Below are 15,691 nucleotides of genomic sequence, written 5' to 3' on the forward strand. Positions count from 1 at the left end.
CTCCTGCAGACACCTACATAAGCACTTACTTTGGCATTAATGCAGAGTAAGGCTATGAGGTTCTCAGTCTGCAATGCACAGCTTTGTGACAGCTCTGCAACAGGCAGAACCCAAAACCATGCCTGAGAGTGTGTGCAAGGGTAAGCAGTTGCTGGTCTATTTCTCTGAAAAAAGAACCCAGAGAAAGTAATGGATGACATTTACATTTTGGGCAAAAAATAACTATTGTTACTATGTTGTAAGACTATGGTCCATACTTTAAAACAATGCCATGTTTAAGAGGAACGTATTGTAATTTTTTTCTTCATACTGCTCTATGTCCCCTTGTTGGAGTGTAGTTGACCTTCTCCAAGATTACTGGGTGTAAACACCTTCCATCTTAACCAAATATTTCACAGTTGTTTATACCTTGGGTTACAGACTGGAAGGCACCAAGGCCCCCTTCTTCACTTGCACTTGTCCATACCTTGGGCCTGGCATCCCAGGACGTCATACTGCCCGTGCACTTTGCACCCAGGCTCCTTCTGGTCCGCACCAAGTAGTTTTTCTTGGTAAAGCAGCACAGCCAGAGGCTGGAAACTGTCCACTGGAATTTGGGTGCCACACAGTGCAGGAGATGCACAATGCACATGTTGCCTCTGTAGAGTAAGAGAGCCTAAGACTGGAAGAGACCCCTTGGGCTGTGTTGGTCTGATATCCTGAGTTAGGACTACCCAGGTCAATTCCTGGTGAAGTTTTAGCAATTGTTGTCAAGCTTCTCACTCACTCACTCTCTCTCTCTCAAAGGATAAAAACTCAAAACCAAACCCAACTGGTATTGTTTTTTATGAATCCATTAATGGTGAATCTACCATAAATCTTGGTAAGCTGTTTCAACAGTTGATTTTATTGACTACAAAAGCACACTTCATTCATGAATTTGTTTCCCATCACCTTCTGTCAAGAGATCTTATCTCTTTGTCTGTTAAATGGAAGATCCAGATTTTTCTTCCTGTTTCAGTGCTCATAAGGTATGATCACCTCACACCTTAACCTTCTCTTTAGAAAGCTAAAATAGATTGAGCTCTTTGGGTCTTACTACAAAACATGTTTGACAGTTCTGTAATCATTCTTTACTACTCTTCTTTGAAACCCCTCTAAACATCCTTCTTGAAGTGTTGTCTGGACAAATTATTTCCAAAACAGTCACAACAGAGTCAAAACCAGAGGTAAAAGAACTCTGAGCTCCTGTTTGTTCCCAGGACAGCACTAGCCCTTTGGTCACAGCACAGCAGAAGGAGCTCACGTTCAGCTGATTATTCATCTTAATGAAGTCTTTACGGAATTGCAGCTTTGCAGGATAGAGTTACATCCTTTCAGTGTGACCTACGTTCTTTGTTCCTAGATGTGAGACTTTACATTTGGCTTGATTGAAATACATATGATGTGATTATGCCTTAACTTAACTTAGGGCTATGCAGCCATAAGCATCCTTTGCCTCTTGCTCCATGCTCTGTGCCTCCTACAAAGTTTTGCTAAGAAGGATTTCAGATTTTTTTCAGATTGTTAGTAAATATCTTAAATAGTGTGGGGTGCACAAGCAGTCTCTGTGGGATCCTACTAGAAAAAGACCAACTTGATATTAAGTATGTCTTTACAATAACAATTTCAGACAGTCACTCAGCTTTTAAAGCTTTTATTTTAATCAATAATTTTAATGTTTCAGAAAGTATTGTAGTCTGTTACAAAAAGAACAAGTTTTGTGTTATCAGAAAGATATGAAATTGACATAAAATTGCATTCACACAAAGTTTCCATAATTTTAAGGAAAATTTGTTGTATTACCTCCCTTTCAGCTGGCTACTTAAGTCCTGTACTAGATGTGCTGTTAATTTCAAATGAGCTCAAACTCAGGTTGAGAAAATTTTAATTACTTCAGACATCACTCCTTGAAAATGGTGATAAAAAAATCTGCTTCTGAAACTTCCTTGACTTCCAGGGTATATTAAAACTTAGTGTAAATGGACCAGAGAGCTCCTTATCCAGCAGTTTTGAATTCTAAAACACGAGGCTTCCAGACCTGTTGATTTATTCATAGCAGTATTTGGGAGCTTCAGATTAGACAGACAAGATGACTTTCTGGAATAGGATGCAAGTACTGTCAAGTGGCCTGTATACTATGGTAACATCATTATATGCTAAAATTTATTATCCTACTCCACCCTGCAACATGAGATGTTGATTGTGGTGGCTAAGTGATACCTGTTCAAAGCATTCTAGGCAGATGATGAACTTCTTATAATTTATCTTTTTTTTTTTTTTTTTTATTCTGAGGAAGAAATTTCCCCAGCATTTCAGGCTTATGTAGAGTGGAAAGTACTGTAAGAAAGAATAACACAACACTAGACTCATATTTTCCTGCTCCACTGTCTGTGGACAGCTACTTTGCCATTTTGGACCAGAATCCTGCCTTGTCAGTACTCCAGGCTCCTGTGGATGGCAACAATGACTCAGTTATTATGAACTGTTCTTTCGAGGTGGTGTGCTTGTGTATGTATGTGTACACACACGTGTGAACTGTGGGCACTTTTCAGACCCAAACCACTCTGCAGGGGGTGGGAATGGTTTGCAAGGAAGGGTGCAGGTGAAAAGCCAGCCCTAAATCCATTGTAGCAAGGCCTGCTCTTATATGGGGAAGACCCTTTCTTTTATGTGTCATGGGGATCTGGGAGTGTTGAAAACTGCTGTGCAGCACCAGATGACCCCTGCTGTCACTCTGTGGGTGACAGGCGCTTCTGACCCTGGTCAAGGATAATTAACGAGCATTAAATCACCTTGCTGTTCACCTTCCTTTGCAGGACTGCAGTACCTAGCCGGTGTTGCTCCAGGTGGCGAGGCAGATGTTCTGGTTACCTGGGATCACCATCTCCACCATTAATTGTTCACGTTATTAGGGAATACTCGGATCAGGTGACGTTGCTAAGCCCAGAGCGGAAGACACAGACCCGTGAGCCGGTCGTGGCGTGGCGAGGGGGTGCGGGGGAGGGCAAGCGGCTCCCGTTAATGAATTAATCGGCTAACGAGGGGGGGCTCGGCGGCCCGTGCCCCCTCCGGTCCCGGCAGCCGCCTCCTCCCCCGGAGGGGGCAGTGACAGGCAGCGGCTTCTGCCCCATGTGACTGGGGAGCGGCTGCCCCGTCCATGGCTTGGCCTCCCCCGGGCAGCAGCAGCTCCGGCTCCCGGGGAGGAGGGGCGGGAGCTGCTGCTCCATGGGGAGGAAGGGCAGCCCCCGGTCCCCCCAGGCGGAGGGGGGATCCCGGGCCGCCTCCCCCCCCTCCCCGCTCTGGGCCTTACCTGAGGAGCTGCTGCTCCTCATCTGCTCCTACCTGGACGCGCAGGCCTTGGGCCGCCTGGCCCAGGTCTGCCGCCGCCTGCGCTTCCTCAGCGGCCGCGATGTCCTCTGGAGGCGCATAGCCCGCGGCTGCCTCAACTCCGGCTTCACCCAGCTCGGCACCGATGTGTAAGCGCGGCCTTCCCGGCGGAAGGGCGGGGGGCGGCGGCGGCGGCGGCCCGGAAAGGCCGGGGATGCCGCGGCCCAGCCGGTTGCCAGGGCCGCGCTGCGCTCCTGGCGTGGCTCCGCTGGGCCGCGAGGGGCGGGGGACGCGGGGCCATTCCCCGAGCGCGGTTGCGCCGCCCTTTCCCTGCGCCAGGAGGGGCGGCGAGGGCGCGGAAGGGCCTCCCTGGCAGGGAGCGGCCGAGGGCGCACGCCGGGTGGCGGGGCCCAGCCCCGGCGCTGCCCGCAGGGGTGGGGGAGGCGCCTCTCGTCCCCACGAGGCAGCGGCGGGGATGGCGGCGTTTCACGGGGTGTCTCAATGGCAGGCCCAGCGGGAGTGCTGGAGCGTGAGGCCCTCTCCACGTCTGGAGAACTGTGTCCAGTTCTGGCCTCCTCGATACAAGAAAGACAGGGAGCTACGGGTGAGGGTCCAGCGGAGGCCAGGAACAATGATAAGAGGTCTGAACTCTCCCCTGTGGGAGCCAGGCCTGTTCAGTCTAGAGATGACTGAGAAGGATCTCATCAATGCATTGAAGTATCTCAAAGGCAGGTGCCAGCAACAGGATGAGTAGCAACGTCCATAAACTAAAACAACAAAGTTTCACCTGCACATGAGGAAGAACGTTATGCTGAGGGTGGCAAAGCACTGGAATGGGCTGCCAAGGGAGGGCATGGAGTCTGCCTCTGGAGACATTCAAATCCCACCTGGACTCATGGCTGTGTAACCTGCTCTAGGTCACCCTGCCTTGGCAGGGAGGTTGGGTTAGATTATGTTTAGAGGTCTTTTCCAACCCTAATAACTCTGTGATTTTGTGATCTTCTCAGTCCCCAGACCCCTCCAAACACTGAGGCTTGGGGGCTTCAGGCTAGGGGAGGTTGGAGCACAAGGAGATGGAGCTGTGTGCAGCTGGCATGGATCCTATATGCCCACATGCCCTCCCCACTTCTGAGCACTGATTTCTGCCATGGTCTTAAAAGCACCTCAGAGAAGAAGCTGCAAGGGAGCAAGGCCTGGGAAAAGGCTGGAGAGTGGGCTCAGCACATTCTTAGGTGAAAGAGCTTTTGTGGGCCCCCAGGAACACATATCTTAGGTTCTCTCAGAGCAGCTTGCTGGTATGAATGGTGATGGCTGGCACGGAGAAAGTGACTCTTGGACTTTTCATAGCTTCTGGGTTTTAAAGTTTTGTGAGTAGGAATTATTTGAGTTTTTTTCCCCAGTTCAATAGCAGAGCACAGGTTAGGAATAGGGTCAAGCCCTCTAGGCTTTGCAGTGTGTATGACACCAACATTTTCTTAGATGAAGTACCTTTGGGCCTTGGGCCTTGCTTAGTGATGATCCAGAGTTTGCCTTTCCTCTTTCAAATTTGGCTGTGTGCCAAATGCCACTTGGAGGCAACTTCACAAAGTGAGCCTTCCTTCCTCATTTAAGGATCCCAAGAGAGGTTTGTGTTGTTGGGATCTACAAATCCCTTCCTATGGCTTCTCTTTAGCTGCCAGCATGGATCTTGTTTGTCATTTAGTGACTCAGTATTGTTTCCATAAACACTGTGCTGACATGACTCAAAAGAAAGGATGGCAAGTTTTGACCCTTGTTTTGCTGTCTGATGTTGCTGTCTCATCAATGCATAGACTTTAGAGAAACAATTATGGCTTCTGCTGGCAGGAGCAGCAGAACTTTGCTGGTGCTGAAAATCCTTGTGTTGGGTTTTCAGGCCAGCACTTCAACCCACTCAGTGTTCACAGGTTGGAAGTTAAGCAAAGTTCCCTTGCAAGTCAAGGGGAATAAGCACTGTGGAATGGCTGTGCTTTGGACTCTTGTCTACTGTGATATATGATTTTGTCTCCTGAGGAAATGAAGTTCTGTATTTTTCATTAAGAATAAGGTGATACTCTGCTCCTTCAGTTGCAGTAGGGATCAGGTGTACAGCAGAGCAGGTGCAGTGTGTGTAAGGACCACCACTTCCCCCTGCAGAGGAATGCAGGTCTATAAACAGCTACAGAAGAGATTTGCTAGGTCAGAGGGTTTCAGAGAAGGGAAGGCTGCTTGAGTATCATGAACTCACAGGGATTTCAGTGCTGTTAGATTTGCTGTGAACAGAGGTTTTTTTTAGTAATTCTAGGATGTACTTTTGTGTTGTGTCCTATTTTCAAGTTTTCCTCAAACAACTCCACTACTGAGGGCTGCTTTTAACATTGGTCAGCATTTCCTTGGTCCTGGGGAGTTCAGACATAGGTAACACACTAAGTTATATTGCAAGTGGTTGTGAAGAAGCCTTGAGATATATCTAGAGGATGATTCCTTTAATTACTTTTAACTTCATAGAAAGCTCAGACAGTCTCCAGTTCCTTGAAATAGTGTATCAAATCCTATGGAGAATACCTGAAAAACAAACACTTGTTTTGGATCTCTGGGTGGAGATCCAGCACCTGGGGCAGCTGCAGGAGTTTTACTCCAGTAGGGTAGAGTTTGGCAACAGATACAAGGCAAGGGCATATTGCAGAACCAGGATTTCTGGATATCTGAACATCTGCAGAAGAACCAGTATGGCTGCATGTGTTGAGTTATACAGCTGTAAAATTTGTATTACTTAGCTGAAGAAGAGTTTAATAGTCTCTGTGGCAGCTGAAGGGTTTTAACTAGCCATGTCTCTTCTGTAGCACTTGCTCCTCGTGTCTCCAAGAGCAATCTCTTGCAATTGAGGGAGTAAGATTTGCAGAGAGATGCTGTATTTTATTTGAGTAATCAGTACAAGCTGGGGAGGGAGTTTCGGCAAGTTTCTGGGCACACCATCCTTCTTAATAGCAATTTTAAGTAGGGACCTGGTAGATTGCTTGTTGAAGGTAAAATTTGAGCTGAGTAGGTATTTAAGCTAAAATATTACTGTGAAAATAGAGTGGTGATGAAGATGTTGGATAGCTGGACCTTGATAACTGTGCTCTCTTAGCAATATGGAATAACTCTTGAGTTTGTCAGACTTGGCTTTGACTCATTCAGGAGCTGAAGCTTCTGTTGCATGTTCTGGCTAATGTTGCAGGTGAACACTAGTTTTTACTTTTGAGAGGTTTTTGTGCAATACTGTTTGCAGTTGAGAAAGCAAAGGCTGGAACCGTTTATGGTTAATATACTTAATGAAATAACATGCATGGTTCTCACATTAGATCTTAAACTGATGGTCCCTAGGAGGCTGGCATAAGTTAAAAACTAGTCTAGGGAGTATTTACAGTTTAAGACAAAAATCCATCTCAGAATAGTTTGATCATTTCTGCTGTTAAGTGGCTTTTGATAAGCCATCTGTTAATGCTTTGTAAATAGCCATAAATTTGAGCCTAAAGGAGATAGCTGTGAAACTTAACTCCTGCCCCCACTTTCCCATTTTTAAAAAGGTGATTAACTTGGAAATTACACTCTTTCTTTAAAATGCTTTTTCTTTTGGGTATATCTTCAGATAATTGTCACAACAAGGATCAGAAGAAACAAGCTTTATCTCCTATGTGAAAAAAACTGTTTGAACAGTCAGCTTGCTTATTAAACTTCTTTCTGCCAAAATAGGGAAGTGGTAAGATTGATAAGAAACTGGTTGCAAACTTCTAGCTGTTAGCAGCATGGAGAAGAAAAATAGTAATATATTTAAAAAAAATTAATTTAAAAAATGGTCATTCTGGCTACATACTTTTAAAAATTGCCAGCTGTGGTTATCTCTGGGCATGTGCTTGTTCTTAAACAGTATTAAATTAAGTTGCTAATGAAGTCAAAGGAAGGTGTGGACTTAAGCCCAGACACTAGCTGTTATGCTGAAAGGCATATTCACAACATTGACAGTCTCTAATGTTTTCACTTTCTGGTAGATTCAGCCAAATGGGAGTCACAGATGTAAGCCAAGTTAAGTGTTTAAGGCACTTAATTCAATTGTGCACTTTTAGGAGAAGAAAGAAGTTTGCTTTGAGGGATGTATCTGTACACTTCATCCCCTTGGCAGAGGGGAGGGAATCACTAAGGTTCACATTCACCTGAGTCCCTGTGTTAGGATGGTAGGGGCTGACCTGGAAGAGTTCTTAAAGCACATTCTCAGTGTTAAAAATGTGCTGTTTCTTCATTGAATCAGCAGTAACTACATGTTCAATAGAATATTGTGTCACTGTTATGGAAGTACTTTTATGGAGTGGCTTTACATGGATGTGCTTCTTGGCATCTGAACTGTGAGTCTCTCCAGATCAGGTTTTCACTTTTTCTGTATAAACAAGCTAATTTTATAGATAGATCTGTACTGCTACAAGACCTTGTCAGGAGGATGGTAAAAAGAGAGTCCTTATGCTAAGATTTTTGCTTTACTCAGTCATAGGAGCAGCTGAAGTAAAAGTTGAGCCATGTCTTCACGATCTAAGGTGAAAGGAGAATTTTTTGTTTCAAAAATGCGTGGCAGCATATCACAGAAAAGTTAAGACTTAACAACACTTTCTGCAGCTAAACTGTAGCTGAGTAATAACACAAAGCCTTTGGGGGTTTTGGTGATGTAGTGATATTACAGTTGTGTCCTGTAGTCTGTGTCTGTTTTGCCAGCTGTTGTACAGCCCCAGCAAGAGCAGTCTCTGTCCTGATGAGCTTGCTGCCTAAATAGCCAGGGTAAACAGGGGCTGGAGGGGAAGGAGAGGCAGGGAGATGTCAACCAAGCTGCCCTCTCTGCAGCAGGTCAGTGTCAGAGCCAGGAATAGCAGAGGGTGCTTTAAGCCTTTATCCAGGGCCTGCTTGCTGGACCACCTTGGACTGGAGAAATCGGAGAGGCAAAGAGCTCATTGTAAGGTGATTCTTTATTTAAGGCATGGAAGAAAGGAATAAAGTTGCAGCTGGGCTAAACTTATTTCCTCTTTGTTACAAAGGAATTTTAGAGGGCAGGTTAAAAGTTGGAACCTAAATAGCTTGACAATTTGTTCTTTGTAATGTATTAATAGATGTCAAAATATAGAAGTGTTCCACTGCATGTTTTCTCTTCCCCTGTCTCTTGTTCTGCCTTGCCCACTAGGATCATGGTATATTCTCCAGTTCAGAGAAGCAGATTCATTAATGGACAGATTTATCATCTATGAGTATTTAAGAGCTTGTATAAGCATTTTGGTGAGTTAATAAAAGCTGGGTTTTCTCCAGATCTTGGAAAAATGTATACACCTACAGGAGCAGGAAATGGCCAATCTGTGCAAGTCAAATCCAAATGCAAACTGCAGCAATCATAGGAGACCTCAGCCTTCACCACTGGAGGGGGAGGGAGTGTGAGTGCTTGTAAAGCTGCTTCATATTCCTTCATCTTTTAAAACTTGTTTTAAAAACAAAGTTTCATTACTTTAAGACAGAAATGAAGAAGGCAATGAACTGGTGCAGATGATGCAGAGGGGAATACTCTGGGGAGGATATTGCAGTAACAGAAAAAGCCTGGATGAGGGAATGCAGCTCTTGCTTTGTGCTGGAAAAGTTGGTGGTTTTTATAAACTGCTGTTACATTTATTCTTACTCTGCCTTAAACTGTTAGTGCTGAGCAGGACAGATCTGCCAGGACAGCTCCGCAACATTGAAACTGCTGCTTTTTCTGGATATGTGAAATTGCTTGTAAGAGTTCTTTGAGACCTGCCTATCCTTTCCTTAAGATCTTCACTGATTCAAAGAGAGAAGAATTTTATGTAGTTCAGGGCTTAAAATATGTGTTTTGTTTTGCTTGTTGTTGTTACCCTATTGGGCTAGGTATGGGTTATTTCATTCTATCCAAGTACTTACCTGACAATCTACTCTTTCAAATCAGAGTACACATCATACTTCTTCAGAAGCTTCAGGTTTTCTCATAATCTTTCCAGGGCAGTGCATTTTTTGAAGAAGCCCATATTTTGTCTCCTAAAAGACTATGAAACTCCCTGAGGGAGTCCAAATCCTGACAGAAGTTTCTAGCCCATATCCCATTGCAGTCCCTTGTAAGGGAGAGGGCCTCTGGTGGCAGAGTGACCTGGCTCAGTCTTGGTAGTGGTGGTTTTTTGGGAAGCCTTTGTGAAAGTTTGTGTCCTTGCTGTGTGCACAGAAATTTATTTGTACCTTTGGGCATCATGACAGCCTCTGCTTTCTTCATGAGGTGACTTGTTCACAAGAACTGTTTGGTGGAGCAGTTGACAGATTGGTAGCATCTGAGGTGGCACAGACACACCAGAGGAAGCAAGGAACAGTGAGGAACAGTCAGCAGAGCTCTTTTCCATCTCAGAGTTATTTGAACCCACGTCCCATAGGGAGAGGGGAGCACAGAGGACAGGCTGAACATGGCAGTAAGCTAAATAAGGGTCATGTGCTAAAGGAATTCAGTTGGAATTTTGGTCCTGGAAGAGACATTTAGAAAGCCAGCCGACTTGTTGAGGACAGTAACAGGGGCTCCTGACATAAATAACTTTTCCCTCTTGGCTGGCTGTTGGTGGCCCATGACTTGTAGCTGCACTGAGACCCTGGCGCTCGACAGGTGTGTCCTGACTACACAAATAAGTGCAGTTGGTCATTGTGTTAGCCAGCCTTGCCACAGGGCCAAGGTTGATAGTGGGGCTTAGCCACTGTGACCTGTTTGTTCTCTCCATGACCCTTCCAGTCAAGCCTCAGGCAGGCTGGTGACAGCTTTTATGCAGACAGCAGATTTTGTCCACAGAAGAAATTCAGTCTCTGCAGACTTGCAATTCCAGATGAGCTCTTCAGCACTTAAAATGTAGCAAAACATGAGGGACTTTGGTGGGTTAAGGTGCCCCATGCAGCTGGGAAAATACACGGCATGACATGATGGTGTTGTGTTCTGTAACACGGCCTGTGTTGTTGCAGGCACCACTGTTTTGGCACATGCTGAAATTGTAGACAGCCAGCAGAAATCTCCCTGGGATGCAGTACAGCACAGAAGCTTTTGCAGAAATATAATTTCTGGTAAAAAAGGACTTGGGATGGGGAGGGGATCATTGAAGGCAAGATCTATTGGAGGTGAAGCTTTAGGAGGTGATGTGCTCTGGCTGAGTGATTCTTTCATTGTTTTATTTTGGGGCCCGGGCCAGCAGCTGCCTTGGTACCTGAGGTCACCTGGGTCAGTGGTGCTGTGTGGGGACAGTTCCAGTCTTTTACTTCAGCAGCTGGGAAGTGGGCTCCAGAAGGAATATTACATTTCTTTTGGTAACTCTGCCAAGAAAGAGAGGAAATTCATAATTTGAGCAAAATACTTTTAGCTTTTTTTTTTGTAGGGTGGGGAGAGGTAGGAAGGGGGAAATGAAAAATCCTTTATAATGGCTTGCTTGGGATGATTTTTCTCTTGGAGCTCCCTCTCAGGCTGTAAGAAATGTTCACCTTCTCTTTCTTAGTATAACCAAGTCTTTGAAAAGGGAGCCTCCATCAGGAGTGCATGCAATTGGAAACATGCATTGGCTCAGGTCATGTATTGCACTATGATTTGGGATCCTGATAGAGTGCTTTTTGGTGGTAGTTAGATAATAACAAAGCCTTTTATGTCCTGACTAAAGTAACTTTATCAAATATTGATAATTGTGATGCCCTAGCCGAGGTCTAAGATGATGCACTGTAAATGGCTTTAAGAACATTTTGCTTGAATTTCATTGTGTTCTCATAATCAGTCTTCACTCATTCCTTCATTCTGTGTTTCCTGTCATCCTTCTAGGATGCTGGACTGTACCCCAGTTGCTTTCTGATGCAGGCCTGTGTAGGTCCTGCTAAAAATAGCAGTCTTTCCCCAGTGAGTCAGCCTTCAGCAGTCTTGAAGTTCACTGTTGGGTGGCTTCTCTGGGAACATGAATGCCAAGATCTTGATTCCACAGAGTACTTAAGCATGTGCTGCATTTTAAGCATGTGGCTTAATATTTTTCTGGATTGTATACTAAGAAAGATTGAGGTGTCAATTGGCCAGTAGATAGTGTTCCCTCCATAGCATTTTATATAGCATTTGACTTCATGTGGTAGTTTAGTCTCCTGAATTTCTGGATGTTCAACACAGTTGCTGAAGTAAGAGGTACCTGGTTAAGTCAACCACTCAGTGCAGATGTCTGATGTCTGTTGATTGCCTCGGGAATCATGGAAAAATTCTTAACAGTTTGCAAGTGTAGAAAGTGTGTTGATCATGACTGAAACAAAGTAGGCTCTTGTAGGAGAGAAAAGGAATTTTTAATCAAATTGTTAAGTTTATATGGTGATAACATTTTTAACTTTCTAAGATTTGAGAATTGTTCTCAGGCATTGCAGTGATACTCTTCACATTTTTTGATGCATTCTGGGAATTGCTCTGGAGGAATGCTGTTGAGGAAGCAAATCAAGTGATCAAATTGTATCTCAGCAGTTGATTCCATAACTGGGCTTGATTTAACTTCTGGTGCGAGGGATCAAATGTCTCTGACCACTTCAGCATTTGCTGCCCCATAATTGACAAAGGGGAGGGATGTATCAATCCGATTTCTACATCATCTTTCTCCATATGGTCTGTCCCATTTCTTACATCTATTTTGAATAAATTAAATGTCTGGGATATAAAAGGAGGATACTTTTAAGACATGTTTAAATTAGCTGGATCCAAAGTTGCTATATGGAGGAGGAAGGCTGGATGAATAACATATTTATTAAGAGTAAAACAAAAAAAAAACCAAAGCAACACCATCACCACCCTCCCTCCCAAATCCTATCAGACCTCCCACATACAGTCTCCCCAACCCAACCCTCGTCCTCTCCAGACAGGAGCTGTTGATATGTGGAAAGAGTGAAGTGTCTGTTTCAGAAGTAACTGCAATAATGAACTGGGGCTCTGGGCTGAGCCAACATGTGACTCTTCAGAACTTCCATTTTCAGCAGTAGGAGGATCAAGGCTGCTAGAAAAGGGACCAGCAGGATAAGATGGAGGCTGCTTTTTTGACCTTGGAGTCACCTTTTTCAGAGCCTTGGAAATGACATCTAGTTTTAGTAGGGTTTATGCATTGAGCTCAGAATGTCTGGTTGGGCCAGCATGTGCTGGAAGGGGGATATGGCACGAGTGTGTTTTCCATCACTGTGCAAGCTGGTGACTTAAAATCTGTGTGTGGGGAGAACTTAAGAGAGGGTTGAGAGTAGGGAGCAGAAGTGTTTTGGAGTAATGAATGGAATTGCATGTAGGCGGAGAGCCTGAACTCTGTCTGGGAGAGTAATAAGCAATGATGAGAGTGGATCTGACCTGACTTTTTGGTACTGTGCATTCCTCATCTCAGACACTATCTGGCCTCATGTGCTCTCGCAAGTGCTCCCTTTAAAAAAGGAATTCCTCTTCTTGCAGCCTAGTCTAACTCTGTTTTGGTTTTGTTTGTTTGTTTTTAAATGGCTATGAAAAATAAAGAGCCAGTAGCTTTCTAAATTCAGTTTTAATTGGTGTGGCTCTACTGATCATAAATGTAAAGTTGCAAAGCTTTCCAGAGGATGAAAAGCTTTTCTGTGTGTGGTTTCTGTTTTTGTTTAAAATGGGTCACATGCCCAGGAATGCAGTCAAATTATAATGGTGACTAAGTGCCGGAAAGCATAGGAAAGAGGAGGGAAGGGTGAGCAGAAAAAAAGGAGCCTGAGGCTATGGAAGGAAGGCTGGGAAAATAGGAGTCTGGCCAGACCCCAGGGCCAGGTTAGAGATTCTTACACCCATTAACACAGGAGATGTTTATTTACAGGGAGCTAATCTTTGTTTTAAAAATGACAGAGTACCCAAAAATGCTACTTTTGGGAAGTGGATTGGAGGGACTGTAGGGATGGGAGGAAGTAACTGATTCTGATGAGGCTCCAGTTCCCATTTCTCAAGGATCTTCCCTTCTCTCTATGAATGTGGGTATTGGTATTGGCTTTGAGAAATGTATGAATGTGGGATAAACTCTTGTAGTCTAGTAAGTGTAACCCCTAATTACAAAGGATACTTTCTAGAGTTTCTTCTTGTTTGTAGTTTTCTGATCTTTTTATCTAAGCAGCTCCAGTAAGGATATTGAATAATTAAATTTATGATATGAAAAAGATGGGAGCTAAAGTTGCCTTTCCCCGTGTCTTTAATCAGCTCTGGATCATGAAAACAAAACAGATGTTGAACAGCTGCTTGAACTGGGTATATTAATGTAGACTCTAAGGAGACCTTGGTCCCAGGTCTCTGTGGTACCTACTTTTTGTCACATCTTGAAGAGTATTGACCTTGGTTTGTCTCAGCTCATTCCAATAACTTTGATTTGTAGCCCAGCAATAGTCTCTCTTTTAGTAGCTTTGTCTGACTGTAAAGATTCCAGTGATATGCTGGAATTCTCTATCCTTTGGTGAGCTGCTGCAAAAGATAGTTTTTCTTTGGGTGTATGTGCATTGGATTGTTTATACACATGAATGTATTTTATCTTTAGTTTGAACACATCTTGATTTCTGATTATTGTATCTGGTTATGGGATTGTCAGACAGGTGAGACTCTGGAACAGTTTCTTTACTATTCCTTCTGGATGACACTCTCTGGCTTCTTGTTTCAGTGTTCTCCTGACTAGTGTTTCCTCCATCTGTTCTTGTGTGGTGTTGTCCTTATCTTAAATAGCTCTTGTCAGTCTCTATTCAAAGGGTGATGTCCTATATCTCTGGTTCTTCTGGTGGTTTCTTTCTGTGTCATCTTGTTTGGATTACATTTTGTTTGAACCTGTGCTGCATTCAGTATACTTGGTCAAGTCTTGATCATATTTCAGGTTTGTGATCATCAGAGGTGGGTTTCTTTGCTGGTAATCTCCCACACTTGTCAGTGCTCCTTTCTTGTCACCTCTCACGAATGTCCTCACTGTCGTGTGGCACTGCATCATCAGTGTGTGTCAGTTCATCATTGTGGAACCAGGGTGAGAGCTTACCTGTGGCCATTTTGAATGCATTTGTTGTCCAGAAGGCATCAGTCCTGGTTGCTAATCTCATCTCTCCTTCTCTGTCTGCAGAGCTGCTGGCATTCCAGTGAAGGAAAGGGTGAAGGTATCTCAGAACTGGAGGCACGGACGCTGCCGGAGGGAGACAGTCCTGAAATGGAAATGCAAGCAAGTGGATTCTTCCTTTTCTTCTTCTTTGTTATGTGACAGCTGCTGTGGGGCCTTGGGTTTGTGCCTGTGCCCTGAAATGAGATGTTTCCTGCTCCTTGTGCTCCATGGGATCTTACAAGTGATTGCTGCTGGCTTATTTTGGCTGTTCCTGGCTAGCTGGATGTGGGGAACCAGAGTTGCTGCCTTGCCCTAGGGATTCATGCTGAATGTCAGGAGTTTCTTTCTTAGCCATTTGAATTTTTCTTTGTTCTGATCTGTACAGTTTTAGTCATATTTAGCAACCTTTATGACAAACTGTTGCATTCATGTCTACTGCTGTGCACCATGAGCAATCTTTTGTTCTGCTCTCACAATGAGCCCCCACTGATCCCAGATGTGACTTAGGTGTTCCCTCAAAATGCTTCATTTGTCTCCCGTGGTTTATCCTGGATCCTGATTTGGATGTACAAATCTAAAATGCTAATTGCCATTCATCTGCCTTCTGCTCCCTCATTCTCATGCTTCTCTCCTTCACTTAAATAAAAAAAGTATATTTGACATTAATAATGGGAGCTTGTTGTTAAACTCTTGTTTGCAACAGTCTACTTGGCTTTCAAAGCAAAGCATAAGATAGGTCTCTTGTCTGAGCTGCACATCGAAATTTTCAGCTTTCACATTATCAGACTGAAGGAAAAATGAGAAAGACTGTGGTTTGTTAGCTGCTGAAGAACAGGGACCTTCTACTGAGCTTTCATGCCTTTTTGTGCTGTGTAGATTGAAGTGGTGGATAATGTGCCACTTCTTGCCTAGAGTCCTGGGAACAGCTGTAATGAGCAGAGTGGGTTTTGGTGCAGGTTGTATACCTGCCTTTGAAGTGCTTGCAACCATCTGTGAAGACAGGCTCTGTGGATATTAGAGATCATTACTAAACCAGCTTCCCAAGTGAAAAGGCAAGGACTGATTTAATGAGGCCACCATCCAAATGGCATCTCCTAATTTTCATTTATTCTGCTTCAGATTTTTTACTTCTCCTTATGAAAAAGCCATAGAAAAAGGTAAAAAGCTAAACTTCTGCAAAAGGAGAGCTGCAGAAACTGGCTGTAGTCTAGGTAAGCTGGATATTCACTTGCTTT

General features: G+C 44.1%; 1 protein-coding gene and 1 long non-coding RNA gene across 3 annotated transcripts in view; one reads left to right on the forward strand and one right to left on the reverse strand.

Annotated features, from left to right (window-relative positions):
• Nucleotides 1-1,659: 1,659 nt before the first annotated feature.
• LOC135306715 (uncharacterized) lies at nt 1,660-2,958 on the reverse strand. Its single transcript, XR_010367484.1, has 2 exons — nt 2,814-2,958; nt 1,660-2,469 (listed from the first exon to the last, which is right to left on the reverse strand). It is a non-coding gene; the product is annotated as an uncharacterized LOC135306715 (long non-coding RNA).
• Nucleotides 2,959-3,111: 153 nt separating this feature from the next.
• FBXW4 (F-box and WD repeat domain containing 4) overlaps nt 3,112-15,691 on the forward strand; it is a 59,522-nt gene continuing 46,942 nt past the window's right edge. For both annotated transcript variants that reach the window (XM_064431104.1, XM_064431106.1), the window contains exons 1-2: nt 3,112-3,497; nt 14,481-14,576. In XM_064431104.1, coding sequence (XP_064287174.1) covers nt 3,247-3,497; nt 14,481-14,576 — 347 coding nt within the window. In that variant the 5' untranslated portion in view covers nt 3,112-3,246. The remainder of the gene's footprint in view (nt 3,498-14,480; nt 14,577-15,691) is intronic.

Source organism: Passer domesticus, chromosome 8 (assembly GCF_036417665.1).
Source record: "Passer domesticus isolate bPasDom1 chromosome 8, bPasDom1.hap1, whole genome shotgun sequence".
Taxonomy (NCBI): domain Eukaryota; kingdom Metazoa; phylum Chordata; class Aves; order Passeriformes; family Passeridae; genus Passer; species Passer domesticus.